This window comes from Alnus glutinosa, chromosome 1, assembly GCF_958979055.1.
Source record: "Alnus glutinosa chromosome 1, dhAlnGlut1.1, whole genome shotgun sequence".
In the NCBI taxonomy this organism is placed as follows: Eukaryota; Viridiplantae; Streptophyta; class Magnoliopsida; order Fagales; family Betulaceae; genus Alnus; species Alnus glutinosa.
In genome coordinates this window covers 4,479,687-4,502,830 of record NC_084886.1, presented here as the reverse complement: position 1 = coordinate 4,502,830, position 23,144 = coordinate 4,479,687, and the positions used below count along the sequence as shown (strand labels likewise).

The following is a 23,144-nucleotide window of genomic DNA, read 5'->3' as shown; positions in this document are numbered from 1 at the left end:
GAAGTTTTCAAATAGCATTCTAATTTCTAACCTAGAGGTCAAGTACATCATTGTGGAAATTTTATATCGTTGACACTTCGTTGCCCTAATCCAACATGGAATTGAGATATTTCAGAAACGTGAATGGTCGGAATACATGAACTGGATATTCTTTTTGAAATAGCATACTAGATCAAGGTAATACTTGGCCCAAATTTGTCATTTGAAAAGGTGTAAACAAAGAAAACATGTTATGTCCCAGTTCAACCTCCCCGCGCAACCAACTCCTATAATGCAGAATAAGAAATAGAATTGGTGACAATTTGGCAAGTGGTATCTTACCTGCCAATCTCAAAGATCCCATTGTTTTCGAAAAACATAATGCAGACTCAAAAAGTATCATAGGAGAAAGGGGAAAACTGTTCTGTCTCGTGACTCTCATTCACTAAGCAATAATAAACCTGAAAGAGAGCACAACGAGCAACACGGTAAATCAGCTATTTATTTTTTATTTTTTTTCCCCTTTGGAGAAGATGAAATTTCATTATATAAAATTAAACGAAATTATAACGAAAAGCTTGGAAGATGAACATGTTCCTCTGGAGAACATGCTCTACAATTGAGTTATGACGGGCAGATCCTGACGGTAGTTACCAAGGACTTGAAAAAAAAAAAAAAAAACCACTAAGGGGAGTATTGTTGTTGGTTCGGCTGGCGTAGCTGGAAGAAGAGACTACAGCAATGTCCGATGAGGGTGGCAGCTGGTGGTTGATGCGCTGTGGACATCGAATCGTGCAGTCTCCATAGGCTAAAGTGGGGCATTGGTTGGGGAGTGGGCCGAGTGGAGGAGAAAGGAGACAAAATGTGTGGGCCTCTGAGATTGCTGCATGGCCCAATGGGGAGAAGTGGGGACTTGCCGACTTGGTGGGTGTGAAGGGGGGTGCTTGAGGGATTAGGAAAGGGTGCTGGTCTTCGGGGGGAGGGGGGAACCAAGGCTCAGAGCTTCAATTGCGCAGGGTGTTGGGGAGACTGGCGGTGGGGGTTGTGGGCAGAGGCAATGGGCCCATTGACGACAAAAGAGAGAAACTAAGAGGGAGCTCTCAGCCTCTCACTTAGGTAGTCTCACGGAAGGAGAGGAGAGGGCTTCTTCTCTCTAGAATCTAGAGAGAGAGCGGTTGACCCAGTACATTGACTATCTAACAACCAATGCAAAATGGTAGTGAGCTCAATAGAGGGCAAAAGATCGCAAAACAGAAATCCAAGAGTCAAGATGATTATTCAGGAAAGGTATCCCATGCAGCTCTCTCAACCAATTTGTGATGCCTAAAATGATTCTAGCAGACCATCATTTTTCTTCTTCGCTATCAAAAAAGGAGACAGACCTATTTCTCCAGAAGCTCCATTCGTGGGGCCAAGAGATTCACGCAGCACAAAGGTAGGAAAGCTCAGCACTCGATACTAACAACTATATCATCATAAGAAGGTCGACTTACTCTTGGAAATGTTCCCATTCAGGAGACCAATGGATGGCAAAAGCAGAAAGCTTTCGCATTTTCTGCTGGGGAACAGCTTCCATACACCACTCCCCACTCCCCACTCCCCACCAATGTACAATTAGGAAGCATGCGACCTGCAGTTAAATATCAAAATTATTGCACTAATAAATCAGTCAAGTAGGGTATCAAAATCACTGCACCACAAAAATTGAAGCCAACGAATGTGGCGAAGTAGAAACCAAATCATCTAAGAACAACCAAGCCAGAAAATTTTACTTGGGCTTTAGATTAACAAGTAGCAAACAACCTATTGGCTAAAAGCACCCTGGTGGCTGGTAGTAGTAGTAGTAATAATAATCTGAATATCATTCTGGGGTTAGTAATGAAAGTCATATTACGTCATAGTTAATGGGAACAGTACTCTCAACTCTGCCTAGCTACAAAGGCTTCCCTCCAACGGCAAACAAGGGTACGGAGTATAAATGGATGCCTCACAAATATGTGAAGTCGGTTCAGGGCAATACAACTGTTTGATTGAAGTTCAAGTTCAATTCGATACATTAAATAAATAAATACTGGAACTGTAGGAAACGATTGTGCCAATTTCACAATTACTTTTTAGTGGCAAGAGAACATTATCCAGCCAGTTCACTGATCGGTGGACGGTCCATGACATTAGATACTGTCTTTGCATTGATTTGCAGCAGTGGATCAATATCAGGCAATTTAGGAATCTGAGCTAATAGATCAATAGTCCGTCGTAAGAGACGCGCTAGATCTCCTTCATCCATTGCACAGTCCATCATTATTTCCCTCCAAGTCAGCCCAGATGCCCAGGCTTCAACCATACCTGAAAATTGGCTATCCAAACAGCAGGGGATATTTACCCCATGTTTTTCTTGCAGTTGCAAAAGGGAGGATCTTTGCTCATCCAAGAACTCGATGACATTGAGTACAGTTGAGGAAGGTTCATATATATAGCTGTTGTTTTTCCAAGGACGAACTTTGATTCCTTCAGAAACTAAACTTGCACAGGCAGCAGCAAGTTGTGCAGGCTTTAGGTCTAGCAGGATTTTATTTCGGAGAACCATTGCAAGCCAAAGTTCATTTTCTCCTCGGATTGCAGATGCAGTTTCACCTAAAGGAAATATTACATGTGTATTGATATCCAATGCCCTAAGTTCATGAATGACATTGCTGATCTTCAAAAACTCCTTCCAACCAGATGGTTCAATCTGTTCTACTCGATTGGTCAAACGTTTTGATCTAACCTTCAAGCGTTTAATCTTTTCCTCAGTAAACTTGGCCATGTCTATGATTTTTTTATACTCTTTAAAGCCTTCTGTACGTGCTATCTTTTTCTTCAAACGTGCAACTTTATTTCTTTGTTCCTTGTAACGTTCTACCGCATCATGGTATGGTTCTGACATTTGAAACAGCTCATCACTTTCAGAAAGACTATTCAAAACTGGCACATTTAAACTCCAAGACCATGTCTCTAGAGATCCCTCCATGCGCCATAAACAACCAAGTTCAGAATAAGTAAGCTTCTCCCACTTCATTTCCTCCTTATCAAGAAGCATCCTCATAATTTCCCGAGGCAAAGCATCCCCTTGAGCTAGAGCAACATTAGGAAAGCCCGTCCTATATATTGTTTTAACCCACTTTTCTGTAAATAGATACCACATGTTGTCCGAACCAAGGGCCACATAATACGATGGTTCAACATCTGGGCTCATTTCAGGGTCATTAACACTTGACTCTGTTCTAACTACATTCAATGCAAAAGAATCATCAGCAGAAATCATGTTCTTAAGGTTTGAACCACTGACTGAGTCAACCTGTCCCAAATAAGCAGCAGGGAGTGAGTGTTGAACCCCTTCAGAATCTTTATATTGCAGGCACAAAAAGGGTAAGTGTCCATTTTCAAACTCCTTTAAAAGCGGTTTCAGAGCAGAAATTCTCTGCGATTCCATCCTTCTTCGCAGTTCTGTCCGAAGACGTTTTTCTGCCCTCAATTCTTCCTGTAGATCTGCAATCTCCTTGTATGCTACCTCTGATAAAAGCTTCCTGCTCTTTATATCTATGGCATCATCACTAACTTCTAAAGTCAGCATCTCAATCTCTTTCTCTATTCTAGTAAGCTCATCTTTTGCAGCAAGCATAACATTGCTGCCAACGTAGTTGCCAAAACTTCGCTCAACTAACTTCCTAGCTTCTTCCAAAGTCCGTCCTGCTTGTATGGCTTTCATGTCATTTGATTCATTAGATGCGCTAGTAACTTTTGCACCTGCAAGAAGATTCAGCACCATACCATATGAAGCAGTAAACTGTGAAACAAGAGGTTCGAGTCCAGCAAATAGAAGCTTGCAGCACTCTTCAGCACCTTCGTAAGGAGTCTGAATAAGCACTACATGACCCCTTTCATCAATGCCTCTACGTCCAGCACGCCCAGCCATTTGAAGCAGTTCATTTGGGCTTAATTGGATTCGCCCACTATCACTCCTCTTGCTGAGGGATGAAATCACAGCTGTCCTAGCAGGCATGTTCATTCCAGCAGCAAGTGTTTCTGTAGCGAACACAACTTTGACAAGACCTCGCTGAAACAGATCTTCTATGAATGATTTCCATAATGGCAGACAGCCTGCATGATGTGCAGCAACCCCTTGCAGCAGTCCTTTTACAGCAGTCTCCCTGACAGCATCAGGATACCTAATACGGAACCTCTTCAATGCTAGTTTGACCTCACTCATCTCACATTCATCCAAGAGCTTGCTATCTTCAACGTACTGAACAGCTGCATCGCATCCTTTCCTGCTAAAAATAAACCAAATTGCTGGCAGCATGTCCCTTGCCTTAAGGTGCCATAATGTGTCACTAACTTGAGGAACCTGAAAATCAATAATTTACTCCCATAATCAAATTGATTTGTCATTTTTGAGGGAATTTAAAAGTCAGGTAGATAGAGATCATATATTAGAGAATAGATGCAATGAACCCGTACTTGTGAACGTCGAATAGTGTTTATATCATTCTTTGAAAGAGGTTCAGACATGCTATCAATACTGTCATAGCTCATGTCACTTCCATGTTTTTTTGAATTTCTTCTTCTAGACCCACCATCCTTGGAAGATTTAACTCCTGAAGCATAAAGTTGTAGATAATTGAGTGACAGCTTCCTGTTCCAATTTAGAGAAAATAAAATAAAAATGATTGACAATACTAGCTTTCCACCTGTGTTCAAATAGTAGGTTGGACAGAGGCGATGACATACAAAATTAATTAATAAAGGAGAATATGTCTTACAACAGACCATATACTCGTGGTCAATCTGAACCAAACCTCACACTTTCACATGAATGTTCAACTGAATAACCAGGGCAAAATATAGCTGGCAAAATTGATACAAGTAATGGCTTGAACAAAGTAATTTTGTTTTCCTAAGTATTAAAAACATGTTTTAAAAAGAAACTGAAGCAACTATTCCAATAAAAAATATGAAACAGTCCATGCTATACAAATCCCCAGAAAAAGATTTACTAAAGCAGAGGAGAAAAGAAAGAATAAAAGAAATTTAACGCATCCCTACTCTTGCATTAATCTTTATGAAATTGTACGTTATATTGAATAAAGTGATATAAGGATCGATTACTAAAGACAATACCTATTCATCCGCGTTCCTTTTTCATCAAGAAGAGGTAATAAAGTTGTCTTCATAGAGAAATGCCAAGTCAATGGAACCGGACGCTTTGATGATGTTACCAACTCAGTTCTACCATGAATCTAGAAATAGGATTAAAAAAATTAGAAAAAGTTGATCCTCTCACAAGTATATTGATCACTCATCTCAAAAAAAATTCACAAATCAATGCTGGCAATGGTAAACAAGCAGAAAAGAACGAATGCTACTAATTGATGTATTTTCTGAAAACACAAGCCCAATAATGAAATCAATATGTAAAGACAATTTGATGATGCCAAGAGACAACCAATGATTGCATGAGGGAACTAGCGGCAAGAAATGACAAGCCAACACCCAACAAGGAATGAAAAAGAAGAAAATTATAAAGATCACAATGGGTCTTCGATAAAAAATATTTTCTCTACACATCAAAACTCAAGTTGCTTACTTCAAATAAAGGAGTGGTGATTATATCATGACTGCAATCTATAAGTTCTTAATAAATTAATGCCTCCATCTTGCTATCTCAACATGTGCCAACGGTCTCACTAAAACATTGAAATAATACAAAACTAAAAGACTAAAGTATATCGAGAAAAGCATTATTACAATCCCACAAAATCCTGAAATACTAAGAGACTAGGTCAGCTAATAAAAGACAATACCTGACCAATCCAACCAGCAAGCTCGTCAGGATTTGCAACGGTTGCTGACAGGCATATAAGTTGAACTTCTTTTGGGCAATAAATAACCTAAAATATATTGAATACATCATATCAAGAAAAAACGTGATGAAAATTTCAGCAATAAAGGGATCCTAGACAAGAAAATGTACTTACTATCTCTTCCCACACTGTACCCCGAGATAAGTCACTTAGATAATGAACTTCATCCAAAACAATCACATCAACATGGAAAAGTCCACCATCAGAAGAAACCATTCCAACACTGCATGTAAAGATATAGTAAACTCTCATACTTCTGATCTCAACTATCAACTTAACCAATGAAAAACAAACAAACAAATTTATGGGGTTGTAAATAATGTCTAGACATAGTAACTGCATGAAGGAAAAATATATATCAACAAACATATTTCCTATTATCATACGGTCTTGGATGGTGTTATTTATATATTTTGTATGTACACCTCTCACTTACATCGTTAATCTCAGATCCAATTATTACATCTGTTAACTTTTAATTCAAAATCAATGGTACGGATAAGAGGTGTGCAAAAGATGCATAAAGGAGGTGTGCCAAGAACGTTTTCCTATAGTTTTATGCTAGAAATAGGATGCAGTCAGCAGCCAGCTACTGGGTGGCAGAAACCATACCATAATGTTTTTTTTTAATAGCATAAACACAAATCACTGATATGCGTGAAAAAAATAATAAAAATAAAAATTATCCAGATAATCTGAAAAATTAAATCATGTATCCATATTGTTAAATCACTAGTTATTTCAAAAGCTTAAATTATTTCTTTTTAGAAAAATTATCAATTTAATCATTTAGTTAATATTCTAATACGCCCGTCACATGTGAGCTCAAACTCCCTCTCAAAAAAATAAAGCCCAACATGTGGGGAGATAAGCTTTAGAGTCAAAGTTTAGTGTTCGAATTCAAAACCTCTAATCCCAAAACCGTAAGTTGATAGGAAATGTTGAATCTTATGATTTCATTAATATTCCTGCGTACATATGTTTCAACACGACATTGCAACATACATACACTCACAATCCACTGCGGCTGCATTCACTAAGTAACTCCCATAAGCTACTGTGATCAGAGTTCAAATTACGATATAATGTACCTCTGATATAACATATTGCGCAAAATCTCCGTAGTCATAATCAAAACCTGAGCATCTTTATTCACTGCTGAATCTCCCGTAAGAAGGCCAACATTACTGTCTCCAAATGTCTCACTGAGACACCAAGCGTTATTTATACAATGTCATTAAGCACAAACGACAAAGCTTTCAATTTGTTCTATTTAAACCAATTTGAAAAGACTAATATACCGAAATTCGCGAAACTTTTGATTGGATAATGCCTTGAGTGGAGTCGTGTAGAAGATTCGCCTTCGCCTGGCTACTGTGGCCACCGCTGCGGCTTCGGCAATCAAAGTCTTCCCGCTGCTCGTCGGGGCCGAAACCACAACCGATGAGCCTCTCAAGAATGCTTGTATAGCCAAACGCTGCCAAAAGAAATTAATTAATCTCAAACAAACCCAAAAACCGTTAAAAATGTCTCAAACTGAATCACTGAAATTTTATAGAAAATAATGAAAAACTTGTGATTTGAGAATATGTATAGAAGTAAACCTGGAATTTATCGATGCGGAAATCGTAGATCGAAGCCAGCTCATCGGCGTCGATAATATCTTCGCCGAACTCTCTGACTTCGTTGCAAAGCCTTTCCGCTCTCTGCCACTTGAACTCCTCCTGCCGAATCGGCGCCTCTTCTGCTGCGGCGATAGAAATTTCGGTTTCGTCGTCGCTCTGTTCAACTCCTCCCGACGGGTCGCCGGAGATGTCGTCGTATTCATCGGCAGCCACGTCGTCATCGTCATCGTCGTCCTCTTCGCCGTCGGAGAGTTGGGGCTCTACGGGGTAGAGTGAACTCGGGGACTTGAATGAGGCTCGGAATTGTGGTGAATGTTGTGAAGCTGGTGTGCGAAGTGATTTGGGAGAACAAAACCCTAGGGTCTGGGAAATAGCGAGGGTTTGGGAAAAAATAGAGGTTTTGTAAAGAGATGAGGTGATAATGGAGAGTGTGGAAGGGTGTTGAGGTGAGAGGATGGAGAGGGTGTTCATGGCGGGAGAGATTTTTCGGGCCTCTTAGGACATAGTGATATACTATATACGGCATATTCGTTTGTCCTTGAAATTGCATTTTGAGCGGATAAAGTGATTCGTCGTCGTTTTAGAATTTTTCTTTTTAGGTGGGGCCGAGAGGCTAAGAAAATTTTGGATAGATTGCTTGCTATGTTATAATTGTTAGAAAACACATCTAGCAATATCCATTAAGGTTGTTAAAAAACGCCGACCACCCGATCCACCAGACAGAAACCAACCAAAACCAGCTCGCTTTCATGGTGGGTCAGGACTTGAGAAGACGTGTAGTTTTGATCAAAGGTCGGGTCAAATGAATTACTATCCTCTCAAATTCGTGCAGATAATTTAAGAGAATTCAGACAGGTGATTATGATAAATAACTTATGGGACCAACTTAACCGGATAAGTGGTTAGACAACTCAATTTTTTTTTTATCAGGTGGGTCTCATAAATTGTCTCTCACAATTACTTGTCCGAACTCTCTTCAATTCGGACAAATAAATTGAGAGGTTCCTAATCATAATCCATTAGGTAAATGAGGGATCCCATGTCCAGATTGCAAAATTTCCTACAATTTTAAAAGGTCTCTTGTTCTGACCGATAAGTTCAATAGTGCCTCTTATAATTGCGAACAAGTTAGTGTAATGTGAATGATAAAATGTGAAAAAGACAAATTTTCCTTTTGCATTACACTAACCGAATACTCTCTCGTTCAAATTATTCAAATCCTATAATTGCTTACTTGATTGCAAGGGCATATAATTGTTTATAATTCTCAATTTTAGGAATTTCAATCCCATATTATAAGGGTCGGCTAAAGCCAACTCCATGTCTCCATCCCCTTAATATAAAATTGTTTAGGTCGTTTATTTTACCTACTAGAAGTTTGGGTAGGGTTTAAGAGTCTCTCAATAGTCATGCTCTTGCCTATTCGGGTATGATTGAAGGGTCTCGCGATGGTCATAACCTGCTTGGGTAAGGTTGAAGGGTCTCATGAAAGTTGCTCTGGCTCACGTCCCCTTAATTGAGGGATCGTGTAGGGTTGAAGAGTCTTGTGAGGGTCCATGCCTTCATTCATTTTGGCGCGTTTTGGTGCCTATATTGCCTTATGTGGCCTATTCCTCGACTTTTGCTCAAGGTTTAAAAGACCATGACATTTTTACCTTTTGGGGTAAAAAAACACTTATTTCCTACTTGTTGTTTTCATATTTGGCATTATTTATTTCGTTTGAGTTTATTGTTTGGAAGTCTACCATTCTTTATCTTTTTATTTCTTGTAACTTTTTTGATCTACTTACCCAAAAATAAATAAATAAATCACAATAGAATCCCTTACTAGTTTATTTATATTTACCAATCGCATTACCGCAATGGGCATTATTAAAATCATCTTCAATGATCATGGCTTGTTCTAGCCATGTGTAGTTGTAAAGAACATAAATTTTCTTATTAAAGTTATTTTTGAGGTTATTTTTTTGTTTTTTTTAATTTTTTTAATTTTTTTTATATAACAAATTTTGAATCTTATTGGTAAAAAGAGAGATCAATATATCAATATTGATGGACAGTACATGAGTTACAGCCGCTCGAGATAAACAATAAGCTACTGAATTTGCCACTCTTCGCACATGAACAACATGAGAGGATCGCAAATAACATAATTCATACCTAGTACCCTCGATAAAGTGCACAAACCTATTAAGAATATGGCTATTTGAATTGATCTTGTTGACAACCTGCATGGCATCTCCTTCAATAATAATGTCAAAAATCTCAATTTTCTTGATAAACATAACAACATGGAGAGTTGCCCATGCTTCGGCCATTGCGGGATCAATGCTAATAAAAAGGGTAGTACTTCGAGCAGCCAAGACATTCCCCTCGCTGTCTTGAAAATGATCATGAATCCTACACGACCCATTTTCTTATCAATCGCTACATCCTAGTTTACTTTGATTGTGTTGAGATGAAAATCGAAGGAAATTGTGTTGATGAAAATTTGAAGAGAAAAAAAAAAACAAATAAAGAAAAAGACAAAATATTGGGTTGGAAGACAACTTAGCCTACAAGAAAAGAAAACACAAACCGGACATTCCCTACAAACACATGTTGGCCCTTTTATATTAGAGAGCAACTTATGCGAGGTCATGACATAAAACAAGGCTTTTGTGCAAAACAATAACAAATTGACACATCATCTCATAATAAAAAAACTAAAGTGTTGCTAAAACACCGGATCATAATAAATGTCCCACCCATTTTTTGCGAAAATATTGTTTTACTCCCATTTTCCTCTCAGACAAGTTGAGAGAAAAGAGACCACTGCCCCTGCCCAAACCTGCACCACCACAGCCAGGCCGGATGCTTTCGGGACCACCCAGGCCGAACCACGCTGCCACCGCCCAGGTCGTAACACGCCGCCACAACCAAGCCAAACCCCATTGAACGTTGCTCATTCGACGTGGGTTAGCTGTTGCTCGATCCTCCACTAGTAAGTTATTAATCTACTTTCTTATACTCCCAATCTTCGTCTATGTTTCTCTCTAGAAATTGTTTTGCCAATTTTCTCTAATTTTCCTCCACTTCCCCCCTCTTCCTCGCTCTCCATACAAAAATCACTTTGATGGTTGCATTCAAATTCTAAGCTTTGCTCGCATTTTTCAGTCTCCCATCAGTGCTCATTCTTGCTATTCGTACAATTAGAAATATTGTCACTGGAGATGACATTCAGACTCGTGTATTGGAACCTGTTGCCCCCAAACGCTGCTCCTCTGATGTGGTCCGGCTTGGGCGGTGTCGGCAATGTCCGGCCTGGTTGTGGTGGTGCGGATTTGGGCAAGGGCGGTGGTCAATTTTCTCTCAGCTTGTCTAATAGGGAAAGAGAAATGCTACATGTACTTAAATTGTTACAAATGAAGCCTTACTAATTGATGTGTAGCTTATTAATTGGAGATGATAAAAACAATTAATAAAAAAAAAATGTTACGAACACTAATGAATAAGCTCCACATCATCTTAGAAATGCTCAATTTGTAAAAGTTTAAGTACATGTAGTATTTCTCATACGGAAATGGGGTAAAACAATGTTTTCATGAAAAATGGGTGAGACATTTGCTATGATAGGGTGTTTAGCAATATTTGAGTTTTTTGTTTTGAGATGATATGCTAATTTTTTATTGGTGGGCACAAAAGCCTTGTTTTATATCATGCTCAATGAAATTATACTCTTTATATTAATAGGCTACAATCATTCTACCAACTAACATGGGTCACTTTATCAAAAAAAGAAAAAGAAAAAGGGTCACAACCCATTATTCTTCTCGGCTCATTTACAACAAACAACCAAATTATAAAAGAAAAAAAAAATATAAAATTAGTCCATATAATTAAAATGATTTGCAACAAATTTGACGTGAAATAAAAATGTTATGAGAGCTTTATGTAATATGCAAAAATAATAAATAGATTTCTATACCCAATTTCTGCCTAATTTTTTGACGAAAGCCGTTAAATGACACATCATCACCAATCAAACTATAGCACAACTATAAATGTCATATACATTATATACATAAATAACTTAGTTTATAGGAAAGGATATCCAAATAAAGTTTAAATAACTTTTAAAAACAAAATAGGGGGTGCGTATGACATTGCGATTTCGTAGACAGAAAGTTCAATTTTAAACAAAATTACAGAAAATGAAGCATTTGGTATTGCGTTTTTTTTTTTAAAAAAAAATATACTGTTCATGCGTTTTCAAATCACATACAAGGGAGTGTATTTTTGGAAACGAATAATTTTAAAAGCCAAATTGCGAATTTAAATGCCAAATTATGATTTTACCAAACGCGTAATTACATTTTAAAAAATCACGTTTTTAAATCGTACTTATTAAAATCGCAAATCCAAACCGACCTTAGTAAACATATTAATATATGTGCCCAAATGGTGAATATATCTAAATAATTTATTCGGTATGATATAACTATTTCCCAAAAAACAAAAAAAGAAGAAGAAGATAATCCAATGTTCAAGTGTTATACATCAATTATTTTATGTTGTAACAACGCATAATATTAAAATTAGTAATGTTTGATAACACAATTAAACTTGATTACTTCTTGAATATCAAATTCAGTTCTGATTTAGTACAAATAAAACTCTCTTCAATCCAGAGAACTCAAATTTGTTGGATCTTCGAATATTCGAGGATCACATTGCACTCCTAATTTTAGTATCAATTCCTCATATTCTGGAAATTACATCAATTAAATTAAGTTGTATTTTTATTTTTATTTTTAAATTGTTGGTCTGTTGTAGAATTTGGTTCGTATTCGCATGACCTTATCAATTGAGCAGACTACTATCATGACCCTTTTATGTAGATATGCCCTCGATAGGTGAAAGACAATAGCGTCCAAACAATTTTTTTTTGGGTAAACTTCAAATGCGACTCAAAGGAGTCTCATTCAAAGTGGCCTTTGGTTAGCGTCTGAACGGCATATTTAAAATTGGGTTAGTGATTGGGGGAGGCACTTGACCGACTTTTTCCCCCTACTTTTGAATAAACAAATTCATTTTATTCTAAAATTGATTTTTTTCTTATTTTATGTTTTCTTTTTCAATAAAGTGGGTTTGTTTATTTAAAAGTGAAGGGAGAAAGCCGGTTAAGTGCCTCCCCCCAATAACTACCCTTAAAATTGAGATCAAGTGAAGAAATCGAAACATTCGAACGGTGCCTCAATTGCTTCTCATCCGACCTAGTAGTAAGTTCGAGATGATCAGTTGAAAGGATTGAGACTAAGAAATACTCAAAGGTAGATTTTTTTAAAAAACTATATATATATATTTTACCTCAATTTATTAATTTTAAGAAGAATCGTTCGATTTTGCCACTCACTACACATACACCTTATACCCATGCGGGTCGTTTAGGACCTTTTAGGTGAAAGGGCCGTTTGTCAATATTCACATAGGTGACAATCTAATGAAATGGACCACCTCCTATGAGTCTATTGGAACAAACAATTAAATAATATATCAATACAAATGCTGCACCTACCCGCCATGCGCAGCACATTTTTTGTTTACTTACGATTCCATGCAACAAATGCTATAGAAGTCAATATTCGGCTGGGATAGTGACTTATTTAAGTTATTTGTAAGGAGCCTGACGGCCGCATTAATCTTCCGTTTTTTTAATTTTTTTTTCCCAATATTCCAACTATCCTTCTCATATTTTTTTTTTTTTTTTTTTTTTTTTTTTTTTTTAAATGAGCTTATAATCCCAGGCAAGAAAGACACAGACTAACACTCAGAAAGAACAATACTCGACAGACAGACCGGGAAAGAACTAAGCCAAACATGGTTCCGTTGCTGAAGAACAGCTAGTTTAGCCAACTTGTGAGCCGCCATGTTCCCTGTCCTTCTCACATGACTAACAGCCCATCGATCGAAAAAAGACAGAAGATAATGCGTTTCCCCTATAAAGTTGTCGAGGTAGCCAGCATCGGCACTCTTCCTGGAAATGGCCTGTACCACCTCCAAGGCATCCCCTTCTAGCACCACAGACTTCAAGCCCAGAAACAATCCAAATTCGGCACACAATCTAGCTCCGAAAGCCTCCGCCATGGACGAGTTGGAAATGTTACGGTGAAAAGAGCACTTAGCCCCCAGGACCTTACCATTGGAGTCTCTGGCTACTATCCCCACCCCTATCATCCTCTGCTTCCTATCTACCACTGCATCCCATATTCTTTTAAGCATGACGCTTGTATTACTTTGTAAAATAAACAAAAATAAAAAATAAAAAGAAATGCCTCCCACTTCAGCCAAGAAAAGGATAGTGTCAATTTCAAATGAAATGAAGAAGATTAATTTAATGTTTAAGATAAATTTTACAAATTCAATGATATATATGCTGTTATGCTATTTAAAATTATAAATAACGTGACACCATGTACACTTTTAAATAGAACAAAATAAAATTATAATAAAAAAAAATGACCCTTTTAGGAAATAGAATCATTTCTATTTCAAGTCACATTGAGAATAATAATTTCATAGTTGATATTTTATTTTATTTCGTCATGTATATTATGATGTCACATCGTTTAATTTTTTTTTTTTTATGTGGAATTATGTTTTGAAGAGTGTTTTGTAATTTGAACTGTTTATTTATAAATTTATTTTGAGAACTTAAACAAAAAAAAATAAAAAAATAAAAAAACCAACAATCTTGACATACTTCGGTTCGGTGGGGGACATAATAAAATTAAGTAAAAAAAATATAAAATTAGTTATTGTAATTTACCTGATTTGTAATTATTTTTACATGGTATCAAAATGTTATAAGAGCTCCCTGGAGTATGCATAAATAATGAATTACTTCAAGCTCGCGAATTCCATAAGAATAACTTGACCGATTTAGTATTATGTAAAAGCCAATAAAATTATGACACGTATCACCCATAATAAAAATATATTAAAATTAAAAAGTAAAAAGTAAAAAAAAAAAAAAAAGAAAAAGAAAAGAACAAAAAGGAACTGAAATAAGGGTGGTCGATCCACCCAATGGTAGGATGGCTCACAAGCCACCCCTAGAGGGAGCTAGAGACCCTTGCAGTGGCTTAAAATAGGAACCAGTACTAGGACCAAAGTAACCCAACGGGTCACTCCGGTTCGGTTTGTCATCGTCCACATACTTCAGAGTAGGGGTGTAAACGAGCCGATCCTGAGCGGATATTGCCTGTTCGGGCTCGACTCGTTTAACAAACAGTAAAGCTCGAGCTCGACACGAGCTGAAAAATCTTGTGCGAGCTCGGCTCGCGTAACAAAAACTATTGTTCGAGCTCGAGCTCGGCCATTTTGGTCGATCCCGAGCTCGAGTACTCGGCTCGTATCATAATTTAAATTATTGACTTTAGCAAAGCAAACAATAAGACAATTGCCAATGAGTCTAGAATCTGAATTACAATTATCTATGAATCTATAATAAGTAATTAAATATGGTCAAATTGATCATTATGAATTTATGAGTCATAAATCATAATTTATAATTACCTACTAATAATACTAATATTATATGATCATACGATCTAAGTATTATCATATGATAGCATATTTAATGTATTAACATGATTTAACAACTCGTATGATCTTAAATCTTAGATATTAGATCACGTGATGTAATGATTATTAAGTATTTAATGATAAACTCATAACATATAATAAAGTGATTGCATATTTTATATTTACATGTCATATGGCACAATTTTATATTATTATATGATCATATAGCCATATAATCTTATTATATAACATGAATAATATGATTAAATATACAAATTGTCATTATATCATATGACTAATAATTAATTATTGATATTATTCACTTTTATTATTTTATATACCTATAACCAATTAATATATACTAACTAATAACTATTGTTATTTATTACTTAATTTATGCTTACATATAGTATATTATTTATTAATATAGTATATTATAAAACTAGTTATATATATATATATATATATATATACACGATTCGAGCCTTAATAAACGAATCGATCCTTATACGAGCGGGTTCACGAGCTTTAGTCGAGTCGAGTCGAGTTTATACGAGTTTGCATCGTTTAATAATCGAGTTTGATTTTCGTGTTCACGAGTAACTCATTTAATAATCGATTCGAGCACGAGTCGAGTTTATTCGAGCCGATCTCGAGTAAGCTCACGAGTAGCTCAGCTCGTTTACACCCCTACTTCAGAGGGATCAATTGCTAGAGTTACCAAATTACCAATCCGGTGTAGGTATACTATTGACACCATTGAAGGCTTGCTCTACTCCTATAACCAAATCGCTCTTTTATTTTTTTATTTATTTTTTAGGTCCGTTTGGGTTTGCGATTTAAAATAACGATTTCAAAATATATAATTTTTAAAATCGCAGTTAAGTGTTTGACAAAATTGTAAATTAGCCTTTAAAATTATACGTTTTCAAAAAAGCATCATCTTATATGCGATTTGAAAAAGCAAATTTTCTGTGTTTTCAAATCGCAATTTTTAAAAATGTAGTTCTCAAATGATTTATGTTATACGAATTAATTTAAATTCAACCTTATTATCTACAAAATCGCAATCTCAAACGCACCCTTACTCTTCTTTACCTAGCAAATATGCCATCCCTACACACCTTGATAACAACACATGCTCAAAATAATAATTAAACTTTGGTATAACTATAATTTTAAAGGTCATATTAATTTTTAAAATATAAATATAAAAGATGGTCATATCATTATTCTAATTATTCTAACTGCAAAACAAGTAAACCCCTACTGATTTTGTGCGTGTATATATATATATTTTTTTAAAAAAAAAAAATTAATAATTATAACAGTAAGAATAGTCAACCCTAATAACTGGCCAGAAAAATACTTCAGAAAATAGAAAAGAAAGTCAGCATTTCATACATTTTCGGTCCGGCATTCCCTTTTTGCCTCGAGTCACCAACCACTCTCCCCCACCAAACCCCCAAAGCCCCTAAGGCCCTAACAATTCTCTGCTCACCGGCCAGAACGATCCGACGATCGAGATGGCCCTATCGCACTTAGCCTCATCCTCATCTCGCTCCAATCTCCTAAAACCACTCTCCGCCTTATCTCTCCGCCGTCCAATCTCCTCCGCTGCCGCCGATGACAGCAGAACAATCACCATCGAGACATCCGTTCCCTTCACCGCGCACCAGTGCGATGCGCCGTCACGCTCCGTCGACACCAACCCGAAGGAGCTCCTCTCCTTCTTTCGCGACATGGCGACGATGCGGCGCATGGAGATCGCAGCGGACTCGCTCTACAAGGCGAAGCTGATCCGCGGGTTTTGCCACCTCTACGACGGCCAAGAAGCCGTGGCCGTGGGCATGGAGGCCGCGATCACAAAGAAGGATAGCATCATCACTGCTTACCGCGATCACTGCACGTTCCTCGGCCGCGGCGGGACCCTTCTCGAGATCTTCTCTGAGCTCATGGGACGCCAGGCCGGGTGCTCCAGAGGAAAGGGAGGCTCTATGCACTTCTACAAGAAGGAGGCTGGGTTTTTCGGCGGTCACGGCATCGTCGGGGCTCAAGTGCCGCTAGGTTGTGGCTTGGCCTTCGCGCAGAAGTACTCCAAGGACGGGACGGTTTCGTTCGCGCTATACGGTGACGGTGCGGCGAATCAGGGACAATTGTTCGAGGCCTTGAATATTTCCGCGCTTTGGGATCTGCCGGCGATTTTGGTCTGCGAGAACAATCATTGTAAGGAAATGGTAGATTTGGGGTTAAATTGAGTTTAGTTGAAATTTGAGTTTTTGTTTGTATGTTTTGTGGTTTTTGTTTTTGCTGTGTGATTTTGATTTTGATTTGTTTGGTTATTGCAGATGGTATGGGAACGGCGGAGTGGAGAGCAGCGAAGAGTCCGTCCTATTACAAGCGTGGGGATTATGTTCCTGGTTTGAAGGTGAGTTTAATTCACGTTCTTTTTGATTGGTGCATTCAATTTTGCATCTTATTGGCTTCTAGTTCTGCTTATGTTGTTACTATTTTTTTTTTTTTTTTTTTTATTTTTTTTATTTTTTTTGTTTTGCTAGTTTCAGAATCAGATGTTGGATTTTTGTGATAAGTGAAAAATAGTGTTCTGTTGTCTAGGAAGTAACTACGTGGTATAAAATATCAGATCACCATGGTGTTAATAGTATGAGTGTTTTGAGAGTTTGGATTATGTTCTCAAAGTTCCAGCGACCATTCAGTTTTTGGTATTTAATACAGTGATATGTGATTTATCTTTGAATAATCTGTTAGAAGTCTTTCTAATTCTGTAAATTTGTAATCCTCTTCATCGATATTTTGATTATTTTAGTGGCTGAGCCTGTTGTGTGACATCAGTTCTCAACTGCTTTTCTTAGAGCCCCATTTATTGTTTCGGTAAGACCAATGCAAGGATGTGAATGTTTTTTACCTTCATCGTCCAAGTGTTGTGGCTCACTCATGAACAGTACAGGGGAATGTTTTATGGATTGTGAATTTTAGTGCATTTTAGATGAAGTTAGGCTGCTTTAACATTGAATATTTATGACACTAAAGTGCTTATTAGTTTCATGTGTAATGTTAAGATACCATATGCAACTTAACTAGGATTCAGTGAAAACAGCTCATGGAAGCCAACATTATGTGTTGAATGCTTTATGTTTTGTTAATGTGGGGAGATTTCGAGTGAGCGTTTGACTATTCGCCCGCCCCACCCCCAACCTTCGTGATAACAGTGGAAATTTTTGTACTCTAGATCGGAAACTGCATTGGTATTTAATGTAGGAAATGAGTTATTAGGTTAAAGGTTGTCCAAGGGATATATATTCAAGAATCTCGTTTTCTCTCTGCTGATTTGGCTGGCCATGTATAGATTTTAGAGGGTTGCTCTCTTCTGTGACATATAATTGGCCTTTTTTTAAGAACAAAAAAGGAGAAGTTAATATTGATTCATACTTTATATATTTGTTGGACATATTTTACAATTCTCATCTTGAGAGTAGCCTCTGTTCATGATAAAAGATTTTATCAAGACGCTGGTATGCTGTTAGCTTATGATAAATCCAATACAAGTATTACTCCTCTAACTTGTACACACGAGTATTTTGTTTTTTGGTTGTCGTCTGTCTTATTACGGTTATTTTTCTTCATGCCCCTTCCCCCCCCAACACCCCCCCCCCCCCCCCCCCCCCCCCCCCCCCACATTGACGCTTTTCTCCCCTTCCTCTCTTTGTTGGAATCAAACTGTGGTAGTCAAGGAGCACTAAATCCTGATTGGAGAGCTCTACACTTTGATGTGTATTTTCTTTCTTTAATAAAATGTTGCAAAAATCCGGTCAGTATAAATTGCACTATATGCAGTATTTAACAGCTTATGTTAGCTGATTTTATATATGTTATACACTGGTTCGGAGATCGAAGCTAATTTAGGGGCCCTGTATGGTGAGTGCATGAATTGAAGTTTTTGATAGAGTGAATCTATGACGTATGCTTAATATATTCAGTTTTGTATATCTGTTCTGAATTTGTTGGTCATTCTGGAGTTGTTGCTTTGGCTACGAGAAAAGTGCCTTCTTGGGGTGGGGTGGGGGGGGAGAATCACTTATCTTGCCCTTTTTTTTTTCTCGAATCAAATATTGCTGTTGGTTGTCAAATACTTTTATACTTGTAACAGGTAGATGGCATGGATGTCCTTGCTGTGAAACAAGCATGCAAATTTGCCAAGGAGCACGCTTTGAAGAATGGGCCCATTGTGAGTTTTTCTTCACTTGTTCTGCTATTATGTTCTTTGACAGTTCCTTTTGGAAACGATAGTTCGTAGGAACTGGATCTTTCCACTTAACCACTGTAGCACAATTGTGGATACCATTACTTGCGGCAGATGTAGCACAATTGAATAGAATATTTATATATGTGAAAAAAAAAAATCATGCACTAGATAATCTCGATCCAACTTCTTGGTATAGGCTACACAAATCCTTCTCTGCTATACTGCTAAATCTGAAGCATATTTGTATATTTAGTTGTAGGATAATCAATTGGTTCGAGTCTAGCCTGACATATGCCTGTTCAGTTGGAAAATAACTTTTTTGATTGTCCTTACCTTATTCAACAAGATATGGTGGCCTATGACTCATTAGATTCTCTTTGTTCTCGTGTTAATATTCCCGATGTACGAGCTAAGAAAGCAAATACTTCTGAATAAACTCTATGATTAGAATGCCTTGTAGGAAGGCTTCTCATAGGTACTTCAACTTTATTTTTGTAGCTTGGCTGCTAGAATGCAAAACATGTAATTTGTTGGGAGTTTTGGACTCTGTTGAATATCTTTTACCTGATCTTGATTGAGGTTTGGAGGGAGGTGATGCCAATTGTTTGTGCCAGTAGAATTTATCTCCTCGAAAGATAATTTGGGAAGCTACTGAAGAGCCAAAAATTCCGGATCCTCTATGTTTAAGAGCTGCCTTTGCAGCTTTGTTTTAGTAGAGGAGAGAAAGCATGATTTCTTCGGGAATGGATTTTGGGATTTGGGGCATTTGATACACTGCAACTTGTTGAGTCACTTAGGCCTGGGGTTAGGATTTTGTAAGTTTGGGCTGGATGCACCTTGAACTTTTAAGGTATTGATTGGGCTTCGATTTAGATCACCAATTGCACAAGATATGGTTACATTTGATCATAAATCAAATTACTGCATTCTGCTACTAATACAAAATTGAATGCTCATTCCCGACTTTATTAGTCTTCTATTTGCACTTCTACTAGTGATAAAAAAGGGAAATGCTACATATACTAAAACTTTTACAAAGGGGCCTTACTAATTGATGTGGAGCTTCATTGGAGATGATCAAAATAATTAATAAAAAGAAATGTTACGAGTACCAATGAATAAGCTCCACATCATCTTAGTAAGGCTCCCTTTGTAAAAGTTTAAATACATGTAGCATTTCTCGAGAAAAAAATGATGTATGCACTTAATAAAATAAAATGTCATTATATAAACACTTGGCTTAGAAGTGAAAGTTGATGCATGAATTTTTATTTTAATTCTGCAATATTTAGTTCCTTCTACAATCTACAGACTTGTTAACTGGTTCATTCTTTGTGATGCTGGTGTCAGATTCTTGAAATGGACACTTACAGATACCACGGTCATTCCATGTCTGATCCCGGAAGCACATACCGCACTCGCGATGAGATTACTGGTGTGAGACAGGTTGATTCTTGGTTGACACTCATTTCCCTTAATGGAAACATCTGTTAATTTTATTCAGAAGGATTCGTGTCTTAGAGTTCTCAATTTGCCAATCTGATTCTAGGAGCGTGATCCAGTTGAAAGAGTAAGAAAGCTGGTATTATCTCATGATCTAGCTACTGAAAAGGAGCTAAAGGTAATTTATGACACTTAAATTCGTACTTTATTTTGCATGATTGGGATTCAATGTTTTGAAATTTGGTTTGGTGTTAAAATTTCAATGATTGGGGTTTAGATGCAATTTTTGAATTTCCCCTTTTCCTCATCATACTTGATGTTTGGGGATGTTCCTGACAAGCATTGTCTTCCTGGAAGTAAACTTCATGTTCGGGATGAAGTTAGAAAATTGGATATAATGATTGAACAGAACTGAATTAATTTTTGTCCCCCTGCAGGATATGGAGAAGGAAATAAGAAAACAAGTTGATGAAGCCATTGCTCAAGCCAAGGTAAGAAGCATGATTACAGTTGTAGTTTTGAAATTTTTTTGCAGTTGTTCCTATTTGTAGCTTGCGTACTTATATCTTTTGCAATTTCTAAAGATACATTATTGAATATTTTCAAACTGCTGATGGTGATTTTTTTTTTTAATCCTTCCAATATTTCTAGGAGAGTCCAATGCCTGATCCTTCTGAACTCTTTACCAATGTGTATGCGAAAGGTTATGGAGTTGAGGTACTCTTTCTTTCCACCATTCCTGTTTTTTTTTGTTGTCCACTTTCTTTATTGTTATTGTTCCTGGTTTCTTCCATTTTAAGACCTGAATATTGAAACCAATCACTTAATGCAATGAGGTATCAATTTATCAAGATATAAATCCATTGATCATCTATGTGTGACTTGTTACCTCCTTGGAATGAAGATTTTTTTTTTCCCCCCTTTACAAATTGGTTTCTGGATCATGCATTTATGGATGAAGCTATAGATCTCCTGATCAAACTTTCTGTGTGCTGTGGTGTTGATTTTATTAATTTCGGTTGCAGGCTTTTGGAGCAGATCGGAAAGAAGTCAGAGCTGTGCTTCCATAATTTGACATTTATGTTGGAAGTTGCCAAAGCCCCTTGAACACCCGGAGAAACCAAGCCCGCTAAATTAGGAACAATAAGAGGTTTGAGTGAAGATGGTAATCTCTTCCTGGTTTTTTGAATTTTACTCTTTGTATAGGGAACTGATTCTTGTAGCTATGTGGCAGAATTGCTACATTCTGACTTCTTTTTTTGGGGAGCCTACAATCTGATATTTCTGTGATTGATTTTAATAGACTCGTGCCCTAGAATATCTGAGTATAAACATTTAAGGATGAGGAGTTTTTCCTGCCCAACTCCCTTATTTCTGTTAATTGTTAGTATTGTTCGGTTTCTGTCATTAGTTTTGTGGGGGGTGGTTTAAAGTTGCGGGATTGTTTTCTTATTGCCTCCTATATTTACTAGTGGGCATCCTGTATTTGCATTTTTTTGAATAAAATAAAAGGTATTGACATTTTTCATACTAGTTTTCTTTTTCCTTGGGGGATGTCTTCATAATTCGAGGTGGTTGTGGTATATGCGCTGTTGACCCAAAACTGATAGACATCGATCAGTTTTTAATTATGAAACAAAATAAATTAATAAATCTTATTCTGGTATCTAATGGTATTGGTTCCCATGGGTTTTAAGCAATAGTCAGTTTCTGCTTAAGTAGGTAAGGTAAAAAATTCGAACCGAATGAGTTTAACCAAAAGGTCTGGAAATCCCGAAATTGACCCAATAGATCATATGGTGTTGTGTACTTTTTTTTTTTTTTTTTTTTTTTTGAACATATGGTGTTGTGTACTTGCTAGCAGGTTAAGGGCGTTGTCTGGTTCATTGTCAGGAATATCTAAACAGTTGAAATGAGGTGACAATTCACAAGATAGTTATCACCTGTGGTGCACTCTCCTTTGTTCTCTGGATGTGTGGCTAGCTGCCGCTGGTGTGCTTAGCCCATTGGGATCTGTGGTTAGACCCAATAGTTTGGCCCAGGCAAGTCTTCTTAGCCCGAGGCCAGTCGGGTGGATAATCGGGTATAACAGTGTGTGTGTATATATATATATATATTTTATAAGTACAACCAGAAAGAACAAAGCACAAAAAAACTCAAGGAACAAAAAAAGAAGTAGAAGATTTCTGTACTAAACAGGGTGGAAAAGAAATCGGTAAGCAGGAAGGATTGGGAATACAGCTAGAAATAAATTTAGTTGCGGCCCAGTTTCCTATATGATGGGCATAGAAGTTAGTACTTCGGTTGATATGACTAGCTGACCAGTTAGTTGTTGATGGAATAGTAGAAGAAAAATCCGAGATG

At 37.1% G+C, this 23,144-nt stretch overlaps 2 protein-coding genes across 2 annotated transcripts; one reads left to right on the top strand and one right to left on the bottom strand.

Annotated features, from left to right (window-relative positions):
* Positions 1-461: 461 nt before the first annotated feature.
* On the bottom strand, positions 462-8,007 carry LOC133867384 (DExH-box ATP-dependent RNA helicase DExH15 chloroplastic). The gene is made up of 9 exons (XM_062304127.1): positions 7,487-8,007; positions 7,184-7,359; positions 6,974-7,087; positions 5,997-6,105; positions 5,823-5,909; positions 5,140-5,258; positions 4,480-4,654; positions 2,091-4,366; positions 462-1,609 (listed from the first exon to the last, which is right to left on the bottom strand). The coding sequence occupies exons 1-8, from the start codon at positions 7,976-7,978 to the stop codon at positions 2,111-2,113; spliced, it is 3,528 nt and encodes a 1,175-aa protein (XP_062160111.1). The 5' UTR covers positions 7,979-8,007; the 3' UTR covers positions 462-1,609; positions 2,091-2,110.
* Positions 8,008-16,465: 8,458 nt separating this feature from the next.
* Positions 16,466-22,308, top strand: LOC133867364 (pyruvate dehydrogenase E1 component subunit alpha, mitochondrial). Its single transcript, XM_062304105.1, has 8 exons — positions 16,466-17,299; positions 17,422-17,501; positions 19,242-19,319; positions 20,688-20,783; positions 20,887-20,958; positions 21,218-21,271; positions 21,432-21,497; positions 21,806-22,308. Exons 1-8 carry the CDS (start codon positions 16,600-16,602, stop codon positions 21,848-21,850), a joined length of 1,191 nt encoding a protein of 396 aa, XP_062160089.1. The 5' UTR covers positions 16,466-16,599; the 3' UTR covers positions 21,851-22,308.
* Positions 22,309-23,144: the final 836 nt, after the last annotated feature.